Source organism: Rhopalosiphum maidis, chromosome 2 (genome assembly GCF_003676215.2).
Source record: "Rhopalosiphum maidis isolate BTI-1 chromosome 2, ASM367621v3, whole genome shotgun sequence".
Lineage (NCBI taxonomy): Eukaryota > Metazoa > Arthropoda > Insecta > Hemiptera > Aphididae > Rhopalosiphum > Rhopalosiphum maidis.
In genome coordinates, this window is record NC_040878.1 from 52,370,063 (window position 1) to 52,393,356 (window position 23,294).

The 23,294-nt window shown below is 34.6% G+C and overlaps 2 protein-coding genes across 6 annotated transcripts in view; one reads left to right on the forward strand and one right to left on the reverse strand.

Moving 5' to 3' along the window:
- The window catches only part of LOC113552755, a 206,821-nt gene extending 187,120 nt beyond the window's left edge, over nt 1-19,701 (forward strand). For 3 of the 4 annotated variants that reach the window (XM_026955661.1, XM_026955663.1, XM_026955664.1), the window contains 8 exons: nt 7,777-7,866; nt 8,130-8,288; nt 8,741-8,923; nt 9,072-9,210; nt 9,887-10,082; nt 12,091-13,825; nt 16,807-17,125; nt 18,362-19,701. In XM_026955661.1, the coding sequence (XP_026811462.1) occupies nt 7,777-7,866; nt 8,130-8,288; nt 8,741-8,923; nt 9,072-9,210; nt 9,887-10,082; nt 12,091-13,825; nt 16,807-17,125; nt 18,362-18,783 (3,243 nt within the window). In that variant the 3' untranslated portion in view covers nt 18,784-19,701. The remainder of the gene's footprint in view (nt 1-7,776; nt 7,867-8,129; nt 8,289-8,740; nt 8,924-9,071; nt 9,211-9,886; nt 10,083-12,090; nt 13,826-16,806; nt 17,126-18,361) is intronic. The other variant, XM_026955662.1, reaches the window with a different exon arrangement.
- A 2,492-nt stretch (nt 19,702-22,193) lies between these two features.
- LOC113552280 (CD63 antigen-like) overlaps nt 22,194-23,294 on the reverse strand; it is a 34,525-nt gene continuing 33,424 nt past the window's right edge. For both annotated transcript variants that reach the window (XM_026955083.1, XM_026955081.1), the window contains exon 6: nt 22,194-22,627. In XM_026955083.1, the coding sequence (XP_026810884.1) occupies nt 22,553-22,627 (75 nt within the window). In that variant the 3' untranslated portion in view covers nt 22,194-22,552. The remainder of the gene's footprint in view (nt 22,628-23,294) is intronic.

Consider the following 23,294-nt stretch of genomic DNA (forward strand, 5'->3'; position numbering starts at 1 on the left):
ACAACGACTGCTGCCGTAGTACATGTTATTGTATCGTGTGCACGTACCTACGTATAGGTGCAGACCATAAAAACAACGCGTCACGGATAACGACCGAATGTCCACTGCGCATCGTCAACGTAATATATACCATTACGGACTATAGTAAATAGGTAATATATATATATATAATATAAGGGTTGGTTTAGCTTGTATAATATACCGGCTGCACCGAAAAACTCTTCGGCAACTTCACCCGTGATAGCAGCCCCGAAATCGAATGCTATTATATTGCAGTAAAATACGTATAGTACCTATATATACGAATCCCGCTGCCACGAAGATTGCAGACAGTGCCGCTGCACACTACGAAGTTATTATTCCACTATCACCGCGTTCCATATTATTATTAATATTATTCGTCATTAACTTAATTAAATAATACTGTCTATTGATAAACCGATCATTAAGTATTATAACGTCATTAATAATAACCATGCGGAACACGGTGAAGTAATTAAATATTTTCAATTATTCGCTCATTATGGTAATGTGTTAACCACGCGAATTTCTCGGAAACGGAAAAACAGCGATAGTGTCTTTATAAAATATGATGTATTTAAATAAAAATAAAACACACAGCTTATTCAGATCGCCTGAATGTTTCTAAACTTAACCGCCAACGTTATCCGTGGTGAATTGGATTAAGATTAAAAAAAAAAAAAAAAAGCGTTTCGTAATTATAAATTTAGTCTATAAGTGGTTTTTTCTACGTAAGACGGTATTTTGTAAAAAAAAAAAAAAATATGGACGATGTTAAACGAATTGCACACTAAGCATTTCAAATATTTACTTTTATATATTTTTTTAAACATCGCATTTTAGTATATTCTTAAAATCAAACAATTGCGGCTTGCAATCGTTCGAATATATTTTGTAGTACTAAAAAACCAACAATGCTTTCTGTAGTATCCGACAGTATTTAATATTTATTAAATATATATAAAATATATTATAACTGAATAAACATGATCATTTTGTTTTTCAAACAATTTTTACATTGATATTTTAACATGATTTTTTTTAACTGTCCCACAAACATGATCTGTTTACAGATAAATTATATATCGTCATGATTTTTGTCACCGGGTTAATAATACTATATTATTTTTTTATGAATATTATAAAAATGTGACACAGCCAATCAAACTCCCTAATATTTATTGTTTAATATTTTTGTTGTAATATTTATATATGATTTATTTTCGTCGGCTAGTCACTATATCATATAAAGTGAAATATGTAATAATAATAATTTTAGTTTGTTCCATACAATAAAATGAGTATGAACCACAGTCTTTTTTATATTTCCGCTGACATCTATGTTAATAGTAATTATATTATTCCCGTGGTTTATAGCTATAAAACAAATTGTATACTGTCGATTTATAAAATGCACTGTATTATAAGATTTATATAGTATAATCAATGGGGTCATACGCCACGGCGGTCGACGAAAAAAATGAGGGGGATTTCAAATTATTTTACACAGACCGCGGTGGCAGGTGTAACGTGATCCTTATTCCTTAATCGGAAGGACGTTCAATCGATATACATATTATGTTATATACCATATACTAAGTATATATATATTGTACGCAATTGTTTCGGTCACGCGTCCTGCGAAACATCTGTTTGCTTTCACCGGAGACCATACTAAGTGTGTATAAATATACGTATTATATTGTGTATTAGCTAGGTATACGCTATACTATACTACAGTCCGCTGCTGTTCGTCGCACTAAGGCCTGGGGAGCGTGACCGGCAAAAGCTGCTTGGAGAGAAAATCCTTGTCCGCCGCCACCTGCACCTGCTCGCCAACGCAGCGAGTTTAATTGAAACGTCAGGGACAGCAGCTGACAGCAATTAACGGAATCCGGGGACCTCCGTGGGCTTAAACGATATTATAATACTTACATATAGCTTGCAAGGAGATCCCCTTCGGCTGGCGCGGATACCGTGGTAAAATACGAACAAAGTTACAAGCGTAGTATATACAAGTCGCTTATGTTATGCCTGCAGACCAGCTGGTTTTCACGTCAAGCAAGTTACCCCTGAAGGAATGAGGTAGTGGGATGCTGTTGGCCTGACGATAAGGGGAGGAAAGCGCAATGTTATTCTTCTCACTCTCTATCTCTGCCTTCTCTCAATCTATTTCAACCGTGTCGTTTCCGTCTTCGGTTTGGCGATGAGGGTGCAGAAGATTTTTAACAGTTTTTCTTTTTTTCTTTTGTCGCCCCTTCACGGTATTCACTCGATTACAATAATATTATCGTTATAAACGACCGCCGTCGCCACCACACGGTCTACAGAGAAGACGAGAGAAGTTGAGCGGGGTGGAGGGACGGCCAGTGCAGAAGACAGGCCCGAAGATTTATTTGGCCACCACTGCAGGCATATTCGCTCGGTAGTCTTGACATTCTACGTCGATGAAAATCTCTGTTGGTATATATAAGCGCTGTGCTTAACGTCTAACGAAAAAGAATTTCCTTCCTTGCCATAAATCGTCTCAAAATTAAAAACAAAAATAAAATATATAAAATACTGTATTTTTTGTATTCGGTTTACGCATAATGATATACTTAACGTCCGGAAAAATTAATGGCGTGATGATTGTAGAAACATAATTGTAATAAAAACAATAATATAATAATATTATATAACTGTCGTTTCGTTGATATTATAATACGCGTTAAGTCAATTTTCTCGGTTTTCGTCTCCCGCTGTTGCTGTTGCCCTACCTATTCCAACCACTGTACTTAAGTATTTTAATTTATGTATATATCTAATATAATGTTATAAGATTCCAACGCGCGTTATTTTGGTAGTTTTTTTCAAGTATCAAAACATGCGTTTGATTTACATACACATGTAAAACGTATGATTTGAATAATTTATATTATATACACCCGTGAATCTGTGATTCGTGAACCGAACCTTCCATTAAAATCATTTTGAACTCTGGACCACATCTTTTTATTCCTTATTTTTTTACCAACTCTCCGTGATGCCGTCCTAGAAACACGCTTACCTTTTTGAGGTGTGACCATCATGATAGACCGAATACGTTTTTTGTATACATTATAATATTATCATGGTCAATTGTTCGTAGTAAAACAGCTGCCGCGGTTATTGTTTATTATGCATTTTTGAAAACCTGCTTTAAAAATATGTACGTTTTTACGCGACACACATATTTATAGGTATACCTACGGTTTTTCGTTTTAAAATATTAAACGCGTATTATTTATAGTACATTTTTCACAGGGAGAAAAAAAAATGTAGGATTCAGTGAACTTCGTTTTGTTTATTTCCCGGTCCGACGATAACTTTCGAAAATAATTAAGAATTAAAAATGCACGCTGTTTTCCATTTTTAACTTGTAAACTCGACACTCGACGACGAAAAATACATTTTAACCCTTTTTTTAACGAAAAATTATAATAAGCTAATACAATATAACGTTCTAATTTAATTTTTTATCAGCGTGTTGTTTTTGTGTGTAAACATACCGATAGGAACAACGTCGCAGTAAAAGTTCTTGCATCAATAATTGCGAATAATAGCAACTGTTGATTATAATTCAGAGGATGGTTTTAATTCACTTACCCTTGTTTACACACATTTAAACTAGATGCGATTGTACGTTAGTTTATGCTCTTATAAACGTAAGTGAAAATTAAAAAATAATTTTTCGAGTAATTTATTGATTGTGTATTACGTGTATTCTGTAAATACACGTGTGCGTTGATTAATGTAGTAATTTGTAAAACACTTCATATTACTTTTATTTTGTTTCTATATAACTTTTTTTGGACTCGCTGGACTGAAACAATTTATCTGCATTTTGAAATTAATTTATGCGTATTCGAAATGAAAAGCCCGCGTTAGACGGTAATATAATAGTTATACGTATTTTATATAATATTACATACACCGACGCGCGGAAGGTATACGCTGTAAATGAACATAAATTTATTAAAATTACTGCGCCGCCCGCACTCGTTTCTCGAGGGGTAAAATTCTCTTCTTATAGCTATTATCCACCGTAGCATAATATAATAATAATAGTAATAATGATTACATTCGTTCCATTAGGTTAAAAGCTTCACACCTAAAAAACTTTACACGTTTATATTTATATATAGCGTCACAGGTAATAGTACAGAATCGTGTACATAATATAGCAATAACATGTTAATTTCCATAAATAAATGAACATAAAAAAATGAATGACCGTTCAGAATACGCGGCGTACTTATACCATATACGGAAGTCTGGTGGGTAGTTTTAAAGTTTAAACCCGGTGCGGATAACCATAGAGAAGTGTTTTCTTTGGAAACAAAATATAGTATTGTATTATGTACCTGTTCACCGGTATATAAAAAGAATGGACTATAATATCTGTATTATAACTATTAAAATAGTATAATATATAAGCGCTCGTTTTAAATAAATTTCAAGTGTTATTAAAATAATAATATACACCTACTGCTTCGGAGAATAATATTATTGCGAGTCGTTTGGTATACAGGAGCACAGTTCCGTCAAGGCGGTTTCGATATCAATAATCTAGAAGCCTCTTAAAATCTCGCATTTGATTAAAATATCTTAATATTATGTAGAATATCGAAAGATTTGTTATTGTTGGGTGGAGTAATCAAACTTCTACAAATTAAAACTATACCAACGTTTATCTTTGTAATTTTTCTGATTATTATTATAACTATATATATTTATTATCATAAATACAGCAATTTCAGACACCATCAACTATAAACGGAAGGTCTCAGTGTTTCATGGCTAATAATTGTGGATTGCTTCCGAATAATAAGTCAAATTCAACCATATAATATTATAAATTTATAAATAACAAAATATTATACGAAATCGGTAATTCGCTATGACGCTATAGATATCCCGATACTCTCTAACAATGATGGCGCGAAATATTTTGATCAGAAAAAGCTGCAGATGACTTAATTCTAAATAAATTCATCAAGAAACACAAACTCAAATTATAAAATAATTGCATTACAGAATTGCGTCGGAACAAGTGTAACAACGGTTTTTCAAGTGATTATTATAAGATGCCTTGTGGCCAAATTTTGAAGCAGACAGTCAAACGATCTTGGACATGATTTGCGACAATATTTAAATATTGAACAAGTATTCTTGTGATAAATGCTACAAATCGCGTGGACATATTCACATCGTATAATTGTCACGCTTCTACGAACGTTTCACCCCGTCTGATAGTAACCGGCTTAACAAGATAAAATGTCAAACAACGCGTAAATCTTATTTGAAGATTGATGTCACGTCTAAAAATTGATAAATTACTTACATAACATTATATCGTCTGTCAAAACACCACACCTTGAGACGCACATCTACAAAAGCTGTAAACGTCACGAAATCGGTAAAAAAAAATAAAACAGATCAACTATTATTTCTGCAGAGAATTTATGGCGCTTTTAATTCTCACATATGTACCTATACATATATCATCGCCCGTTTCGTCGGGTCATCTCTTCGCGATTGATAACACGGAAAACACGCGTAAATCCCGACGGGCGCGCCGCCACGAGTGTAAGACCCTTTTTCGCCGTGAATAATTTAACACACGTGACAGGTTAAACCTCTCGCGTTGCTTTTGCCTGAATTCAAATGAATTATTTATTTGTACATAATTTGACGCACCGCTCTTCTAGACCGTACTTTAATCGTCCAATAACAATTGTTGTATTCTGCTGCAATACCGACGACTATAGGGATTATTAATCTGATTTCGTGAAAACGACAAATGTAATAAATGTTATGGTACCATAAGTCAGCGCAAACAACAAATAATATTAATAATATCTTGAATACCTATTATAGTACTAGCAGACATTAATTGCTTTAATCTCTTATACCCCATATCCAACTTATTACTTATAATAATCAATAATAACTATTTTAATAAACAAATCATTTATGGGGTCGCTCGTTGTAAGCTTATAAGTACCAAAAGTCGAACGTCAATCCCGTTTTAATTGACTTGAATAATAATTATACCTATCGCAAGATTGTACCCTATACTGTAACAGTGAACAATCCGTTCGAGAACCATTATACTTTTGCTAATTAAATCGTTGCTGCTTGGAAATAGAAATCGTGTTTCAGAGAATGTTTTAAAGCGTTGTAAAATAAACAGGCATCAGCGTACTAAATCCGAAATCAAGATTATATTCTCTGACGACGTGAAATGTAACTGTTGTTATATTATTATACCTCGTTCGTATAATAATTATTATAGAACATATAACTATCGATCGATCGTGACTCGCGGGCGTCCGAGGAATTAACGCAACACGTATAGCGTACACGTTATAGTTTAACGACGCGGCGCGAAGTCCGATTAACGTCAAATCGAGCGAAATACAACATAATAACGATCATCGATGTATTGTATTTATTTTTTAATTTAAATTCCGCCGTTGTCCGGTAGATTATCATTGACCTTGTGGCGGCGGCATTGTTACTATAATTGTCTGCATTGCCCGTCTCGGCAAGTCTTCTCGCAGATAACCGATAACGGTTATACCGCCGTATCGATGTATATTTATTTCCAAGAGAGGCCTTTGAGCCTCGAGCTTCTACCCGACCGTAAAGCTTACCCGAACACCGCACGCTTACATTTACATGAACACATTTACGTATATATAACCGTATATATTTTATATGATACGATCGGAAAGAGACTTATATTGTACGGCAGATTTGGGATGTTAAGAGAAAGGGTGAGAGAAAAAAGGCAGGTGGGAGAGGGGGTTTGGCACGACGGTATCAATTTATTTATTTATTCGGCCGGTGCCGGGGGAGATCCGCAGCCGGCTTAAGATTAATGGTACGCTTTTCGAGCTGCTCGGACTTTTTTTCTCTCTCGCACACACATCTATATACTCGTATACCAGCTATTCTCTCTGCGGATCGGCCGACAGACGTGCCTCGCAGTCGCGAGTCTATAAATCTTCCGCGGTTGTTTCCGCCCCGTAGGTATGCTTGTGTATAATATGATAATATACACCACTGCAGTCGGCCAGGTACGCGCGGAAATGTATAGGTGTGTTGTACGCTCCCGCATCACATACTCGGACGTGCACTTTTCGGGCAAGCGAAACAGAAAAACAAATCGCTGACGTCGCGATCACGTTGGCCGCCGTAGCTATATTATATAAATATATAACATGTATGTCTAAATCCCCGCGGACCTCATCACGTTATATATAACAGCGCGTTCTCCTGAACGATGTTATCGTCAGAATGCGAGGCCCAAGTCGCTGAAGATATATGTATGCATTTTTAATCTTGAAATTGTACTTGAAAGTACTTTTAAACTATCACTAGATAACGTGATAAAATACCTACCGGTTCGAACCCGATATTCGGATATACGAATGATCAGGATACAGTGATATAACATCAAAACCTAACTTGATAGAATAATAATGCAATGTGATTTAAAATTTGGAGAAAAAATTTAAAGTCTTCGAAAATCCGTGCTAGCAAATCGCAATCCAATAAAAACATACATATTTTTTAAGCACTTCGTGGCTTAAGCTAAAATATTGACACTTTAATGACAGACTGATAAGCGATAATATTAACCGGTCCTAAGCATCTTTAATCACTTTGTAACATCGACACAAATCGTGTGATACAATGTTAATTAATCCGTATTTTTTGTTTCAGAATCAAATCTTACAACTCCAAAACGCAATTACCAAACTCAAGATTGAAAACGAAACGTTGAAGAAGCAGATAGACACTCTCGAAGCAACGGTAATGTGTATAATACTAATACAATATAGTATGTAAAGGGTCCTCAATCTTTATAAATGACGAATTCACCCTTCTTATTCTGTTAACCAAATAAATTGTAAATGCATCTTTTTGATTTGTAAACACTAAACACATACAAGTAAAAAACAAACATAAATAAATAACATAAACGAGTTTTTGGGGAAAGGTCGAACTAGCGTTTACGTGACAGCCGCACGACTCGCTAAACACGTTTGATCTTATATATTGTTTGTCTTCCGCAGGGCATCAGCCAAGTGCAAAAAGCGTTAGTTGAACGGCTCCGGATATTGGAACACGAGAAAAGTCGCATTGAACGTGAGGGTGAACAACAGCGCAAACAGTACGAGAGGTGTCTGGACGACGTGGCCAAACAGGTGGTCAAAGCTGTACTGTCACAAAAGGTACGCATCATTGCCATGACAGGCTATAACAATACGATAATTTTATGTACATATTATTAAAATTATTTTTAGATTTATTTTTAAATATTTCTTATCGTAGTAGGTTTACTAAATGTACGTCTATCGACTGTATCACATATGTAATATTATAATCGAAAATTGTTTGCAAGGACGTCCGGAATATATCCAGTTGTTTTATCATGAATCAGTTGGAAATATTTCCGGAAATATAAAAAATGATCAATTAATTTAAAAACATATACATACAATATTAAATTTTTCTATAATTATCAGTATTTTATAACAATTTTAATATGTAAATCCTATTATATTTTGATATGTTGCCCCGGTTTACAATAAAATATTAGAATAAACCTGTTCAATACCAGTACATTTTTCGTCGGCATCATTTTGATAATATGACGAAAATAATGTTTCTCGTTGGCTCGCAGGGTCTGCGAGAAGAAATATCCTCACTACAGCACCGCGTCAAAGAGCTCGAGACCGGTAACTGCGCACTATCTGCACTTCTGGTGCAACGACTACAGGGCCAGAAGATCAACTACTCACAGACCACGATGCCGGTGGCTGAGAGTCGGTCTGTTATGTTTGACATCCACCGGTCGCCGTCCATGGTGAGTTGCACGATTTAGTTATAATATATTATTTTATCTTTCATGTTATGTTATTCATTTTTCCTTTTTGGTTCTTTTTAAATAATAAAATCGTTTCTGTCGTGATACTGCTTATTTAATAATTATTATTAATTTTTTTTTGGTCCAGCAGAAAATGGCTATTGAGCGACCAGCAAGCTGCGATCTCACAAAGGGTCTGAAGAGGTTAAAAAATGACGGATGGCAGGCAGCCGTATCGTACCACAGACCACAGTCGTTGAATTTAGAAATTTGTTGCTCGCATAACGGTAAGATAATGATATGATTATATTATCGTATATATATAAGCAAGACAATCTTTTGCACATTTTTTGAAATTGTATACATTATTTGATTGACCACTTGTGCATAAAATTTATGAAAATATGTTACCAACCGCTTACAAACATAAAAATTAATATATTTATAAATATATACCTATCAACATTTTAATAATAAAATATAAAGGGATTGCGCTTATGTTTCCATAATAAACTCACAAATTTCTAAGCCGAATTTTATGTGGTTTTCAATAAAAACTTTTCATTATTTTAGAATCTTGATGAGACGGTTATATACGCTATAACTATACTTATGTCTATGGTGTCTCAACTCTTGGAAAATTGAATGGTAAAATATAAATATCATACTTGTGGTGCCATCTGTACATATTTTACTATAACATTTCATTTGTTTTCTCATAGACGAACTATTTTACTATTCGGGCAGGATCATAATTTACGAATAACTAAAAAAATAAATCCAAAAAAACATATAAAATTCTTACAAAAATGGCCAATCAAATTTCAGATAAAATATTTTGTAATTTGGGAAAACGGCTGACAGTCATTTTTATTATAATAGTTTCTTCATTTTAGAATAAAAGGGAGGGGAAATTAAAAACAAAAAAAAACTTAATCGTGTGCATTGTTCATTGTTATATAGCTGAAGAGACGACAAAATGCGACAGAGTACTCGGTGACGAGACGCCTGAGAGTGGTAACCGAGACGAAGGGTATTCGACCATGTCGAGCGACGTGCAAGGCACAACCGAACCTCCGTCCACCAAAGGTTTGGAAGACGTGAAGGAAGCCAACGAGAACGAATCGAACGCGCTCATGGAATCATCGCCGTGCTCCAGGTACGCATTATTTTAACTTTTTGAATAGCTGTTATTAATGTTATTATGTCAAATAAAAAAATACCAGAATATAAGTACCTAACAATACTCACTCAAGATTCAATACAAGTCGTTTATACGATATGATTAACTCGATATACCTACCCAAGGAGATTCGTTCTCTATTTTATATTATATAGATTAGATTTAGAAATATCAGGTGTTTAGCTGTTTGTATTAAATAATACTTACTACTCTACTCTACGGATTACGCATTTCTCTGCCAGATAAGGACTCAGTACTGTTGAACTTAATTACCTAAATATACCTCTTCTACCAGTCCCATCTATTTACTGAGTGTTAATTACACACAATGCGCATAGTGATAATTAGTTATATCGTTTTTTTTTTCAAAATAAACAGTTTTATATGTATAAGTGTATTAATATACCTAGAATATTATTATTCGTTGATAAACTGGAAAGCTGTTAGCCAAGTCATTACGAACCGTTTAAGGTATATTATTAATGATAGTAAAAATGAGTTTAAATTAATTTCGCTGAAATAATTATTTTCGTCATTAATCAAATTCTCAACAAATAAGTATTTAAAAAAAAAAACCGAAGACAATATTATCAAAGCAACGGTCACCCTTCTATAATCTTATAAACTCTTCGTGGCTAAGAATAAATTAATTACTGACTGTTTACTGTTATAAACGCGGTTTAACGCGATTGATCCGAAAAAAAAACAATAATAAAATTTATATAAAATAACGTTATATAATCTTGTACGTTTAAATGCCGTATAATCGTCCATTTTTTCGTGCGACGAATACTTATATCATTAAATACGGGTGAAAATTAGTGAGATGTTCTGATAAACGGTCTTAAGCAAAAAATATTAATATTATTTTATATACAATTGATAAGGTTCGATAAAACGAAAAATGATAGATGTAAGACAATTTTTTTTCATTTATTATAATTAAATAAGTGTCTGATATAAGTAGTCACTACTCAACTTATTTACAATGAAATTATTATTATTCGTCCGGATAAGCAATTTCTCGTATAGATTGATAATAGTTGTTATTTTTTATTTAACGGCAATACGACAACGGTTAACTTTGCGGACACTATGTATATTGAGCCATTAAATAGTTTTTAACTACATGGAAAGTGCCAGTTAGGGTTGAATAAATGTCGCGGGCCGCATAAAATGTATTCCAACCACGGGCAATTACATTAAACGATCTGTGTATTAATGGACCATTTCGAATAAATCGACTTTAATGGATATGAAAAAAAAATAATAAGAGACACGAACTCGTTTGAAAAAAAATATACTCGGCGATTCGTTATGGCAATCTACACTAACTGTATGTCTGCGTCCGTGCTGTTCACGATGGCCGATTGAATAATTTATTCGTTCTGCTGAAAAAGAATAGCGATCGGGCAAGTTACAAAATTATTTAAAGAATAACCCTAAACAATAACACATGGTTTATAAGTCACTGATAATAATTTCACGGTTTTATTAAGAGGGTCATAGTTAAATATATTTTTCAGAGGACTATGTTAATCACCATTACGAGTATTGTTGCTAAGTTTAGTGTTTAATAAGATGATAAACGATTGATTTGAATCCATAAGGAGAGTTGATTTGTCCATTTAAAAGTAATGACTATATTTTCATGATTATTATACGACTGTTTATTAGCATGTTGACTTTACAATGTTTTGTAATAAGTTTTTTGTTATAATATTATTTTATGATTGTTTATCGGTATATATTATAATTTATAGTATTATTAGTATTAGAGCCTTTATATTCAGATAAGTATTACCTTCTAGTCCACATACAATACTCACATTATATTCTTAAATTCCCTTAATTTTATGGTTCATTGTTTATGACGTTAAAAAGTTTACAAAAATGAAATATATATATATATAAAAACACGTATTAACTTCATGTATATGATGTATGTTGTACGATTTATGAACAATTACGTTTCACGTTGCAGGGTGATGAACAGCGAGGACACGGACGTGATATTCGTGCCACTCAGCCTATCGTTCAGCTTCATCAACCCGCGTCACAGCTACCCACCGCTCCGCTGTGTCCCGGCGGTGCATAACATCATGCGAAGCTACTCGGACTCACATCTTTTCCTGAAGCTGGCCGCGGCCACGGGCGGTTTCGTCGAGGACGAGGACCGGACGTCGTGGTATAGCGGCGGCGAGCTGTGGGACATGGATTATGTGCAGCACTGGCTCCGATTGGACGAGACGCGCACTGCCATCCAACAACGGATGGAGTACGACGCGGCCGAGCTGGAAGACTGGAGCATGGACGACGGCACCTGTGCGTCAAACGGCTGGAAGCGGATGTCGTCGGTGGACGGAAAACTGCAACAGTCGTTGCCGTGCATCGAAGAAGACGACGCGACCGGTTCGTCGTCGAAGTCGGGCGGCCGCAAAGGTGACCTGTTGCAGGATATGGGATCGACCAGAGACATGTCGTGGTACCACTTCCAGCAAAACCACCAACACCATCACCAACAGCCGCATCAGCACCACCAACAGCAACCTTACGTACAGCAGGGCCAGATTCAGGTGCACAATCACCATCAGCACGACTGTCAGCAGCAGCACCACCAGCACCAGCACTACCACCACCACCACCACCACCAAAACAACAACAACAACCTGCACCAGCACCAAATACAGCACCAACAGCTGTCGTACGGTTCGGGTTCGCCGGGTGGCGACTCGTGGTCAAGCGCGGACGAGTACGCGGTTGCCGACACGCCACCGTCAAAGAGGTCGTCGGTCAGCTGCTCCGCGGACAGCATCGAACTGCTACCGCCACCCGGGCCGATTGCCGGCACCGACTTCACTCGTGATTTTTACCGACTGGTCAAGTTCGAAAGCTCCAAAAGCTTGGCTTCTACCTCGTCGCGAAGCGTGACGGGTGGAGGATGCGATCATCGGACGCCGCCGGTGGTCGAGGCGCAGTTGGATCGTGACCAAGCGCTACAGAGCGTGTTGGACTTTATCGCCGAACAACAGCAGTACTGCTTGTCCCGGCAAGCCGAAGACAAACGAGAACCGCCGCGAGCCGCGTCACCCGCGGTCGCGACCGAAGAACTCCTCCATTCCGACCTGCCCGCGGCCGACGTGAGGCCTCAGACGCCACCATCGATACCGACGATGCCGTCATCAAATCCTGCGCCGCCGTCGGCACTGCCGGCGGTGCATCAGACATACGACAGTAACAGCTGCAGCGACAACCTGCTCAACTCCAAGGACAGCGGGTTGTGCGGTAGTGACGTGGAGATCGAGTGCCTGCCCGAAGACTGCAGTTACGTGGTCGACCAATCACCCACGGCCGCGTCTACGCCACTGTCCACGCTGCTCAGGACTGTGGTGGAGGAGGACGAAGAAGCGTCGGCCAAATCGACGTCCCCACAACCGCCGTCGTCGTACGCCGGCGCCGGTGGTTCGAGTAGCGGTTGCACGGCCGACACCACGGTGTGCATGGTGCCCGCGTGGGCGGCCGCCTCGTCAAAGGATCTGATCGATCAATTGAACTGGATGGACGGTTGTGGTGAAGGCCATCCCCTCTTCAGCACGTCACCCGAGGATGATCAGGTCCCACGTCGTTCTTCGTCGTCGTCACCCGACCTAGACGAGGCGTGCTGTTGTCCCACCGGATGGGTGCACGTCGAACGAGACATCGACTTCGCCGATCCTAAGGTTAGTTTACTCGAAAATAATATCGTTTAAACTTTTGTACATATAGTAGCACCGATATAAGCAGTTTGGTAACTGTCTAACGAGTATCTTGCATTTTCACGTTTTATCGGATAACTGAATTTAGTCATTACAAATCGCTCAATACCGATACTTATAGACAAAATGATATTATTATTTGGCCACTTATCTGGGGCTATATTGATTTTTGAACTTATAACAGTCCCACGTAGTACACGCTATAATAATAATGATTGTATAATGATCATTTGTTATTCAACACACATTCAAATTACACAGTGGCATAATATATTGCCTATATGACACTCCTCAAAAAGTTTGTATCGAATCCTCTTTAATTTTACTTGGCTTATAAAAACTACAACATTGAATTAACCGATACATATATTTTAGAACTTAACTCAATCCAAGGGAAGAAATAATCAAGCCCTCTCCCTGTCCATGTATCCGCTATTGAAACTTATTGAATATAATAATATACATTTTTAGAGCGTATAAGTTAGAGCCCTACTAATGACAATTCATCGATTTATTCTTTTCAATAAAGTAAGGCCTATGACGTTATGTAAATTATATAAATATATCATGTATCAATGCTATGAAATCTGTTGACTTTATGACAACATATATATTATATAATATGAATAATATTAGAATAGTTTAAAAATAGTTTGGACAGTCATTAGCGTGACAGAAACCCGAATACGAAGTGTGTTATATGAATTATTATTTGTTTGGATAATTATTTTCGTTGGATTATAGTTTTTATTTTTATATTATAATGTCATTACAACCCCGAATAATCAAATTTACCACACGGAAATCAGTTTTCGATAATCTCCTGCAGTATTTGGATGTAATAAACTACGCGATGATAAGACCTTTACAGACTGTAATCTGATTATATAGACGATTTCCTAATAATTACGCTATGCGTACTTAATACTCAATTAGGCTTAATGCGTACAGTTATCAACTGCAGCAGAACATTAAAAAAACGCTCATCCACTCCTGCTATAGTGAATAATATGTATATTGTATATATAACAATAATATATAATATATAAAATATTATTCTATCAGTTCAAACTTTAAACACCGAAACTACGTGTATGTGACGACCGACGACGAATATTCAGTGTCATGATAATTATTTGAATACTACGTAAATTATTATTTTATCATGCTATAATATTCAATGCACACTTCTGTTGAATAAGCATAACTGTAACTTTTATTATCCGATAATCAAAATTGGTCGCAGGCAGTATACGATCGTTACGACATAACAATATATTAAAATATTAAAATAAATTTTATTATTAATAAAAAATTAACCCAATTTTATCGATGAATCGTATTGTTTATATTTTATTTTGTTATTTTATGGGTGCTCCCGGGAAACAAAACAATAAAAATTAACAATAATTCTGTGTAGTGTACGCATATTTTATAATATTACAGTTATATTATACTTCACTGTAAAACATAATTCGCGTCGAAATGATAACTGCAATCATACGAGTAGAGTACTCATGTATAATAACCAACCTCGTCTAGATCGCAACATTGTTTACGTTCAAGTACCGGACGACTTTTGCAGCTTCGAATAACGACGTTACTTTATAATATAAGTATAAATGGTGTACAATTGAATGAAATAATAATCAATTTTTATGAACTCGAGTGAGTTGATGTTTCATTAATTTCAGCATATTATATGCAAACATTCCATAAATAAGTCAATCACCCAAAAATAAATTGTTCTCGATTAGGTATTCGATTTCAACGTTAGCACTAATATTATTATATGTATCTATTAAGTCTTAAAGATAAATAATGGTTGACTACAGTGGCGCAATTATCGGGAGTGTAGGGTGTGTAATTCACAGGGGGCCCCGATTTTGAGGGCCCCTAAATTTAAAAAAAAACATGTACGATATTCCTATACACTATAATGTACAATACAAACACATATTATAATATTTGTTTTAATATAATAAATAATTATGTCTTTACTCTTTTGAATTAGAGAATAATTCAAATTACGAATACCTATGTGAAAAAGCAATTAAGTGTATCGTAATACGGTATAGGTCTGAAATGCGGGTATAGTTAGAGTGCACACTATAATTGAAAATTAGGAAACTTCTCTTATTATTATACATAATAATTATGTTGATGTGTGTACTGTGTAGTGTGTAAATCATCAATCGTGACAATGTTATCTATGTGTCTGACAATAATAAGACAAAAAACTATCTATTTATAGAATTTTTATATTACTATCTATTAATAATGAATTGGATACAAACTAAATCATTAATGTCATTTTTGCTGTCCGTAAAAACAAGAAGAGTTAATTTATATATTTGATTTTATAAAAAAAAAATTTAACCAATCACCCAAAATTAATTATATTAATTAATAATTACTATGACATGTGAGAAAACAATATTTTTTAAAGTTATAATAAGGTATGACTGTTTTTCATTTTTATTATTAGGTAAGGGCCCTAGTCCTGGAAATTTTCACATGGGCCCCTTATTATCAAGTCGCGTCACTGGTTGACGACCAATACCAAAAAATAAGTCTCATTTTTCTCCACTAAAAATGTATTATTAATCAACCCGCGTTTGTAATTGTCAATGGGTGATGCGATTAATGTAATCGAAATATTTGTATTTTAACCAACGCGTAAATAAATTAGTGTCTTCACGCAGTGTTTATGAATAGAGCATCATTCAGTACCTACTTACATGTTTTCTCTTTATATATATATTTTGAATAAAAGCAAAACTAACACACTAAAGAACGCACTACATATATATACAAACGCACACATCACTAGCAAAACAAAACTCAAGTACAATGTTTTTTTGATTATATATTATATACATTTATTTACTTTTACTATTTTCACTTATATTGTAACCCGTTCTAACACGATTTCCTATTTGCAGGAACGAGCAAACTTGTTGGACGTTATGTTGGCAGCCAGTAGAAGTTCTTCTAGCAGCACGAGTAGCGCATCAACAGGTGAAGACGACGACGACAGCTGCAGCAGTGGCGTCAGTGGCGGAAGCTGTAGTGGCAGAGCTGGTGGCAGTGGCTGCAATGATACGACCGACGACAGTAGTGACGACGAGCGTGACCCGAACGACGACGACGTCGTTCGTCAAGTCGGCAGACGACGGACTACCGAAGCCGGAATCGATGCATCAAACGAGGAATCGTACAACCGTCTGCATAGGTTGCACCGGGTGCGCAGACAAAAAAAAGGTAAAATGTTTGTTTGGTACCGCGGGTTGATGGTTTGAGGGTGGTACAGCTCTAATATGGACTTTTCCCGTCATAATCTAGATTTCGGATTGCGGTATACGTACTTCTAGCATGTTTGCTTCTGTATTCTTCTCAACTTTATGTCTGTCGAGACAACAACAGACATGGCAAGAGATTAGGATTTTCTCTTTTATTATTATCAAAACCGTCTGTTTTCGTAATACTTTCTCTCTTTCGCTTTTACTTAACATGGGAAGGAAGCCCTGAGGGATTTACAGATAGTGGTGCTGCATCGATAGTGTATTCCTTATAATTTTTTAATTTGAATAATAAAATATTGAAAGCGTCTGGATTGCCCGGAATCCCGTCGAAATGCTTGAAAGCTTTATACATAGACACATAATTATACCTATAGATGTCGAATGACGAACCATCATTAAAATTTTATGTTTGTTTTTGAAGTGTATGCGAACGGAGAAGTAAAGCAAACATTTGAATGGTATCCTACCAATCGTGCTGCCTAGGAAACTATAATACAATAGAATCTGACAATCTGACTTTAAAATTAAATTGCTTCTGATAAGTAATATAATAGGCAGTTTAATGTTCAAAATGTTTGTATGATACATCGTATAAATGTACAATGTGCATGTATATGCCTATCTGAGTACTCTCGTCGATAGTTTCAGCAATTTTAATTATTTATAATTTACTCGCTAGTACTGGATTCTTAAAAAATAATTTTGGATTGCTATACCTTCAGGGTTATTCAGTGACAGTGCATACTTATTATCTGACATAAAATGTGATAAAACAGATAAATATAATAAATCAACATAGGTAGTTTATAATTTATATTATGTGTCCGTAGTGTATCGTTTGATGTAACTTATAAGTTGACAAGTTGACCGCATTATTAATATTGTATTATATAAGTAAAATAATATTAAAATGTGTATTATAAAAAATAAATTATATGACAATATTACTCGTTAAACATGTACTAAATAACATTTGGTATTGCATCAGTGATGTATATAGTGAAACGAATTTAAAAACGGTTTAAAAAAAAACTGGCCCTAGAGAATCCCCACCACCACCACCACCACCACCACCCGGACATTGTCATAGTTCATAATACTGCTAAACCGTAGTCAGCCATACCTCCCGTTTTGCCGACACATTCCAACGATCAGTGTATAACAATATTGAACGCATTGCATTATGGTGTTTCAGCGTCCGCCATCCGCGACGGGTTCGGCGTGCTCCGGTGCCCGGCGGCGGGACTCCGGCAGTCGATCGTGGGACGGAGCGACTTCTTCGTCCGGTTCGGCGACAAGGAGCGAGAGGCCATCTCCAACTTTGACTTCCTGGACGACCTGTCCACCACGTCGCTGAGCACCGACTCGGGCGACCGGCCGCCGTCGCCGCGCCGACCGTCCGCGTCCACATCGGCCGCCGCTACGGACCGCCGCGGCAAATACTACTCGTACACGTGTTCCTCTTCGGCCACCGCGGCGGCCGCAAAAGCCGCGACGCCCGGCCACCGGCGGCCGTCCGCGTCGTCATCGTCGGTGCTGCCCGCCGACTGCCGCCGGCAACGACGCCGCCGGTACTCCGGCCTGTCGCTGAGCGATTCGTGCGGCGACTCGGACTGACGGGGCTGTCCGCGCAAACAACACGATCCACACGACGACGTGGCCGGCGATCGCGACAACGTCGTCATCAACATCATCACCGTCGTTAATACTGTTATTATCGTTTCGCGAACGTTATAGCATTGTGCTGTGGTCCATCGCGAGCCAGTTCTTCCGACGTCCGATCTGCGGCGTTTATTTTTTTTAAATATATTACACACATATATATATATATCGCGTCCCGTACACTGTACTGCGTGTTATTATTATTGAAAATGTATGACGGCGAGACATTTGGTGCGTCTTGGACGCGTTCTCCGACCCCGAAGCCGACGCAATCGCCGCCGCCGTCGATTGCAAGGAAAAGATGTTTAAGATGTATTTTTACGGAAAGTTAGGTAGGTGGGTACATGCGGTGAGATGCGAGGCGTGCGACTAACCGTATTGTAAACGTATGTTTTGGTCATTTTAATTCGACGTCTCTTGCATACGTTAAGTGTATCATTTATCTAAATATTGTAATATACATAGTGTGTGTGTGTGTGTGTGTGTGTGTGTGTGTGTGTGTGTGTGTGTGTGTGTGTGTGTGTGTGTGCAGGTACACGCGCATGTACCTACCTCTCAGTGTTGTATAGTCGTCGGAGGCGGTACGACGTATAGTGTTATCATTTCTCTATGTTAAACATTATTATTATTATATATATATATATATGTTACAATTATGTATTATTATATTATAATTGTATGTCTTATTATTGTAGTTATATTACGTTTGTCGGCGCCGCTTGTACCTCGTGAAAGAAACCGCGTGTTTTCTTCTTATTATTATTTTTTTGACTAATAATATTAAATGTGCATAAGATATTAATATTATTTATCATGATAATTCAAATGCGAATCATTATTATATAATTATATTATTATAACTATTATTGTCGTATCGATAATATTTACTGTGTGTATAAATACATATTATATATATTATGTATATATTACATTATTTTTTTTTCGTTCAAAATAAACATTTTTTCCGACGAGTTTGACGATTTTTCGTACCACAATATTATTATTATTATTATTATTATGTCAAAGAACTTATATATATATAAAATATTATTAATTTATATATTACTATTTATTTATTTCGGTAAATTTTAACCAACACATATTTTATAATCTATTGGTAATCACGTAGACCATCACGACCTCATTGCGAATTTCAATTTTTATATTGCTTCTTAAGTATATTGCTTTCGAGGCACTCCGGAAAAATTGCTTTCCAATCCGAAAATTGTACTCGTATGTCAGAAAATAACATATAAATTATACATAATAGTTGGAACGTGAGACTTGTCTAAGTTTCAGTGTCTTTTTATGTATATTTTAGGCTTTTCTTCCTCGTTTATTGCAGTTGTAATAATAATATTTGCATACTGATAGTCTAGAAAATATTATGTTTTCCGTAAAAATAAACGGAATATAAACGACCTACAAAAAGGTTCAATTTATAAAATCAATCTCAACTTACTAATATATAAACAAACTTAATTTAATTTGATATCAATGGACATTTTTGAAGTTGGTTAAACTCCTGTACAAGTCCTCATAAACAAGTGATAGAAATGTTTTATTGTATTTCAAATGTTTTTATAAAGTTTTAAGTTGGTTTTGGTGTATACAGTGAATCACAATTCACAACTGTTCACAAGATTTTCACTGAGACCTTGTTATATCAATACTGCCTGTAATAACATTATTATATCTCGCAAATATAAATAAATACAAAAATACAAAGACTCCCTTTTATTCATATTATATTTATTAATGTTTTGTCTTCGATTTTTTTTTTCTGGTTATCGTTTTTTCATTTACCAACGATGCAAATATATTTCCAATTATTAAATCTCTAGTTATAGACACGTTTTTGTCAAAATCGCTTACTATTAAACACAAATAAATTTAGTGTTAGTTAAATTTCTTTCGTGTTTAAATAATGCAACTGCCTATATGATTACAAATTGATTACTAAAAAACTGTTACACGTGTTCCTTAAAATGTAAAGATCTTTAGATATCGTTATTGAATGCAAAAATGTAATATCCTTTTTATTACACAACCATTTTTAAAATTAATGATGGTCTTTAACCGATTTACCGATTTTAAAGATCAAGCACTGTTTATGGTGTATTACATTGAATGCAAATCAATAATCAATACATAAACTCATACCATGATGGCTAAATTCTATTTGTTTGATCATTAACGTTGATACGAATAGTTATAGAATTTTATAATTTTAAATTTTAAGCCACCAAGCATTTTAAGCATATAAAAAATCAGTATGCAGTATCCAATATATTTATGTATTAATAAATTAGAAATATCCAGAGTATGAAAATCAAAAACTGTATGGCTTTTTATTTTTGACAAAATTAATCTACTGTTTACTATATACTCGCATAATATTAATTTTTTTTATAATAGTACAAATCATTATTTTATTGTAAATTAGGAAGATTTGCGCTTCACCAATCGACCCCCCTCAACTAGATTTTTATATAAAATATTTTTAAAACATCAAATTTACGTTATAATACTATTATTCATTAAATATTTCAATAACCATAAATTAATGAATAATAAGTTATAACAGTAATTTTATTAAATTATTATTTATTTATATATTATTAGAAAGACACAAAAATGCGACATGATAAAGTTAAACAATTACAGTTCGAGTACTTTTTGTACTTTTAAAAGGGAATTGAGGAACTCACTCTGCTGTGTGTATGTATAGTATTGTTTCCAAATTGATCTCATCATTGAGAATAGGTCACTATAATGCATGTATTATATAATATAGTTATCAATATATACAAAAAAACGATTATGATGCGGTCTTTATATTTTTAAAGATATTTTATACTTTTATTATTATATATTTGTATAGCTATTAGTGATCTATTCTTCTATTATAATTTATAGTAAATAGTAATACGGGAAGTTAAATTAACTTTAGGCAAAAATAAATCGCATTAAAAAAAAATACATTTGTAATAGCTTACTATATTATTATATAGTACCTATATGCTAGCAGTTTTAATATTATGTGCAACTGTACGACCAAAAACAAATGACTACATGGAAAATAAGCAATGGCCGTTGATGAAAATAATTCGAACATGGAAATTTTATTTGAAATTATACGAGGTAACATCGAATGCAACAATTTGTATAATAATGTATAGAATTATAATCAAGAAAATTAAAAAAAAATAAAACTTAAAAACAAAATACTCTATTTGAATACATGGAATAATTTAATAAAAGTTATAAGCATTACAATAATAATATAATTTATAAAATAAACATAAAAACAGATATTCATTTTTTACAATTAATAAATACCCTAAGATTAAAAAAAAAAAAAACGTGCTTTATACATTATCAAAATTATTCTTTTTTTCATACATATTATTATAACACGTGTACATAACTTATTAAAATGTTTAAATAATTACATTCATAAATCGCGAAAAAAAGTATTTTACAAATCAAAATGCTTGAGTGCATTTGTTTGTGTGTGCATGTGAGTGTTTGTATATAGTGTGACACGAAAAGTAAAATTTAAATTTATTATCATGATTTTGTTTTGTTGGATGGTTTCGGATTGGGACAACAAAAATACTTATAATTTGTTTTTGAAAGGGAATTGTTTTCCTTAATAGAATATGAGGCGAAAATGTATGCTAATTTGTAAAATTATATATCATGTCGCTGCCACATTTATTTAAGCGTATCCTTGTCGACGTTCTTCGTTCCGTATGCTACTCGCCAGGCACAGCGCGAAAACGATACCGATCAGCTGAAACAAAACAACGGGTGTAATTTAAATAAAAATTATATATTTTTTGTTTACATTATTACCCGCAAGTATTACATTTTAAAACCCAACCGTTCTGGGGGACAAAATAAATGACCAATTTTTAAATATCTATTGATATTTATTATCGTTTAATAGTTTATCCTCTAAAACAATATTATAACGTATTTACCACGGACAAAATCTATAATTATCTAAACGATCCAAATTTATTGAATCCAGCTAGTTTTTCTTCTGAGTAAATTATAAAAATCTTTGCATATTCAATAATTTTTTCAAAAAGAAATTTGTTATTAAATAAAATCTAACCTTTATTTAGACTAAAGCTGTCGTTTAAAATCATTAAACAAAATAATATATAACTATTTAAATTAATTATATTTATTTAGTTATATTAGTTTATTGTAGTTTACAAAATTTAAAAAAAATTATATTTATAAATTTCAAAAGTATTCTTTAATTTAGTACCTATAGATAATGAATACGTGATAATATAATAAATATTATAGTAAATCGTCGCGTCGTAGATTTTTTGGCGAAAATATGATTCAATAAACGATTATTTTTTTGTATTAATTATTTAGCTCGAAAGACTAAAATTTGACTTTAAAAAGACTAAAGAAATGAATAATCCTTAAAATAATTATTG